The sequence below is a fragment of the Dreissena polymorpha genome, chromosome 8 (assembly GCF_020536995.1).
Source record: "Dreissena polymorpha isolate Duluth1 chromosome 8, UMN_Dpol_1.0, whole genome shotgun sequence".
In the NCBI taxonomy this organism is placed as follows: domain Eukaryota; kingdom Metazoa; phylum Mollusca; class Bivalvia; order Myida; family Dreissenidae; genus Dreissena; species Dreissena polymorpha.
The window spans coordinates 76,176,575-76,180,216 of NC_068362.1; the positions used below are offsets into that span (position 1 = coordinate 76,176,575).

At 35.7% G+C, this 3,642-nt stretch overlaps 1 protein-coding gene across 1 annotated transcript; it reads left to right on the top strand.

Moving 5' to 3' along the window:
- The first annotated feature begins 1,373 nt into the window (after positions 1–1,373).
- On the top strand, positions 1,374–3,059 carry LOC127842783 (G-protein coupled receptor dmsr-1-like). Its single transcript, XM_052372494.1, has one exon. It carries the CDS (start codon positions 1,455–1,457, stop codon positions 2,649–2,651), a length of 1,197 nt encoding a protein of 398 aa, XP_052228454.1. The 5' UTR covers positions 1,374–1,454; the 3' UTR covers positions 2,652–3,059.
- The last annotated feature ends 583 nt before the right edge of the window (positions 3,060–3,642 follow it).

The following is a 3,642-nucleotide window of genomic DNA, read 5'->3' on the forward strand; positions in this document are numbered from 1 at the left end:
GAAACTGCGCTGCACAATAGTCGTTAATCGTGTAAGCATAGGTTATTTGTTTGTGACAGATGCGTCATCATATATATTTAAAGCAGCAGGCTATCGATGCTTACTTGATATCGAACAAAATCCGAACAGGCATGTTGTACTTGTAACGGATTTCTAAAATTTTAGTTGTTGGCACAGTATGCTATCCAGAACTTAACTTTCCTCTATAAGTTACTGGGGTATACGTTTTCATAATTGTTTGAATAAAACTCAAGAAAGCAATAAGTGCGGATAGACCAAGAGGAAACCAATGAATAATTACATTACAGAGTAATAAAATAACCAATGAAATCGATTCATCTCCAGTAATTCCATGCTTGCGTCTCAAGCGCATTGGAGATGCGATGTACATGGAGTTTCATAAAAGTATTTCCTCTATAAATAGTATGCGTGTTGCTATTGGGCAGTTTTAGCCGACGAAGCAAGGCATATAGAATGTATGTTTAGTAGCAATATGAACTTTAACAAAGTGACATGTATTCTTTTTTGACAAGACAAAGACATCGGTTGATCGTGCTTTCCAATATGTTTGTTAAAATTATGTTTTCTCTGTTGAGAAGCACAATTTAAATTGGATAAAACAATGCAATATTGGCTGAGTCATCATTTATTTTAAATAAATGTTAGCTATTTATTTAGAGCCGGTTGAAAACATTTAACAGGTTTTAGGAGTTTGTAACTCACGCAGATCAGAATGATAAACTGCGCTAAGTAGCCTGTCAAATAATAATACAAAATGTCACTTTATGCATTCAAATCAACCTTATTATTCACCAAATCGTATCTAGTTTAATTCTGGAGTCATCTTCAACGCGTTTGGCTTTTTCTTTTTATCCGGACTGACCATAACATAATCACATTACATAATCATTTTTTTTCGTTTCAGATCGCACGTTTAGCGTCAAGGTAATATACATGCGGTACATAGCAACGCCTTTTTACATCGACCTTCATAAGTATTTCATTTGAAGTGGTTGGCAACGTCAGAAACGTCAAGACAAATTACAGGGAATCGGTGGATCAGTGTTAAAACGGGCAGCATCTCGACCGACATCCAATATCATGTCAACGTGGGTAATATTTCATTGACGGACACTATTTACGGAAGTGGACAGACAGAGATATTTCTGGACGCATGTGAAAAAACGGCAGATGCCTAAAAATGTATTTACGCTTTTCTTGCTGTGTTGCTGTGTTCCTGTGGGACTACTTTAACAGAAGAAGAAAAACTGAATCATGTAAACGTATTAAATATTGAAAGACACTACTTCGCGTAAATTAATAAATACGGATGGTTTTATCCGTACTTCAAAGTCTTTTGGAATCATCAGCTGGTAAATAAATAATTGGATATTCGGCTGAGGCGTTTACGTGTGTGTGTCTATTTCCGTAGTAACAAGTAAACCTTTCAAACGATGATGTCGCAAATGGAGTCGTTGAAGAACTCTACAAACATAACGTTACTGTACACGTCAACGCCAAAATATATAGACGTGGCGACGTATACTCGTCTTCAAGAGTTGAAGTCAAGTTACGCAAATATTCACGGTTACCTCAGCACAGCTGTGTGTTTGGTTGGTATTCTAGCAAACATCGCAAATATCGTAGTGCTAAATAAAAAGCACATGCGAACGTCCACAAACATAATACTGTTGTGGCTGGCCGTCGCGGATCTTTGTGCGATGGTTGAATACGTTACATTTGCAATACCCTTTTATGTTTTTAAAGAGGAGGGAATGCCGTCAATATTTCATAATAGGACATACGGATGGATGTTTTATCTGCTTTTTCACGCTAATTTCAGTTTAAGCATGCATTCGATATCCATTTGGCTAACGATAATGCTCGCAACGTTTCGGTTTATCTATATTTTCCTTTTTACACGAGCAAATAAGTATTGCAGTATAAGGCACGCGAAAATTGTTATTTTGATAATATACATAGGGGCTGTGGTGTTGTGTATACCAAACTATATTTCCAATTACTGGGTAAGAGTTAACATAACAAATACCGTAAGTGGAGAAAACGAGACAGTTTATACATTTGAAGAACGCAATTACGGGCCTTATTTGTACATATTCGATATGAATTATTGGATTCAGTCAATATTAATCAAGCTAGTCCCATGTGTGCTGTTGACAATTCTCACCATCATGCTGATCCTGGGACTTCGAAAGGCGTACAAGAATCACCAGCAGATTCAATCACAAGGACTGCGTAATAATGATGTAGAGAAGCACCACGAACACTACCGCACGACGTCAATGCTCTTGGCAGTGGTAATTCTATTCTTGATAGTTGAGCTGCCACACGGAATCATGACGCTGCTGATGATCTTTATGGGTGAGCTCCATAGTGAGCTGTATGACCCTCTTGGGGATATCTTGGATATTGTTGCATTGATGAATAGTGGTGTAAATTTTGTTTTGTATTGTTCGATGTCAAAGCAATTTAGAGATACATTCATTGCAACCTTTTGCAAATGTTTCACTTCAAACGAGGACAGGGAAAAATGGATAAATATGTCTTTGATTACACAACGTAATCGAGCTTCCTCAAGAAAGATGTCAAATATTACGCATGCAAATGGATCGCTCGGTCAAATGGTTTAGTTTGGTTATCGGATATGAAATGGATGAACGTTGAGAACAAAAATGGTAAAATAAATAAATTTTAAATGTGCGTTAACATAAAGGCGAACATAATGAAATATTGGAAGTCTACGTTAGATTAAAACAGATGTATATCTTTGCAAATTGTCTCAAGATATCGTTCAGCATTAATATAAGCGCTTATCTCGCTTAATTGCTTGGGTATTGGAAGGTTAGTAATACACAATTAAAACTATATATTAACGGCATCTTGAAAATATCATTATCGTTATATAATACCTGAACATACCAATGTTTAGGAAAATAAGTGTTCTATGAATGTTGTTTTCGAGTGTATTTGTGAGATACGTAAAGTATGATATCCATAAATATAGCAATTGATCATATTATTATTAATCAACTTACGTTACAAACCTGCTGCTACGATATAGAATTAGTATGTACGATGATTTGATCTTCTAGTCGTTAATTAATAATATTTCTTTTATATGACACTAACAACTATTGCAACTTTGTAGAGATACATTAGTCTTTCAAACACAGTCGGTGAAGAGAGTTTGTCATACATTAATAGATGCGTTTGATTATTGTTATGTGCCTATAAAGCAGTAAGTAAAGATGTTTATATGTTAATTTGTATGATTGTAAGATTGTATCAAACACATGTTATGTATTATTAATATACAATTTAATTGGCTGATGATGGCGTCTCACGATATCAGTGCTATTTCCCTTTTACACGTACTCATTTCAAAGAGAAAATTAGGAGGCAGTCTACAGTTTCCTTAAAAATCCCCAGGCCGACAACCACTGGTCTTCAAAACACCCTCAAAACAAGTCCTCCAGTCACAACCTGAAAATAGATAATATTCAGTGCAGCTCATCAACAGCTTGAACAAGAACGAAACAATGCATAAAATGCTCTTTAAATTGATATATGGGGTACAATAGACCTTTTCGGGGGTCTCTGAACTTGCCCGTAAAAAAACCC

What these genes read in the sequence shown, in the direction of transcription:
- LOC127842783 (XM_052372494.1), top strand. Translation starts at nt 1,455, where the DNA reads ATGATGTCGCAAATGGAGTCGTTGAAGAACTCTACAAACATAACGTTA.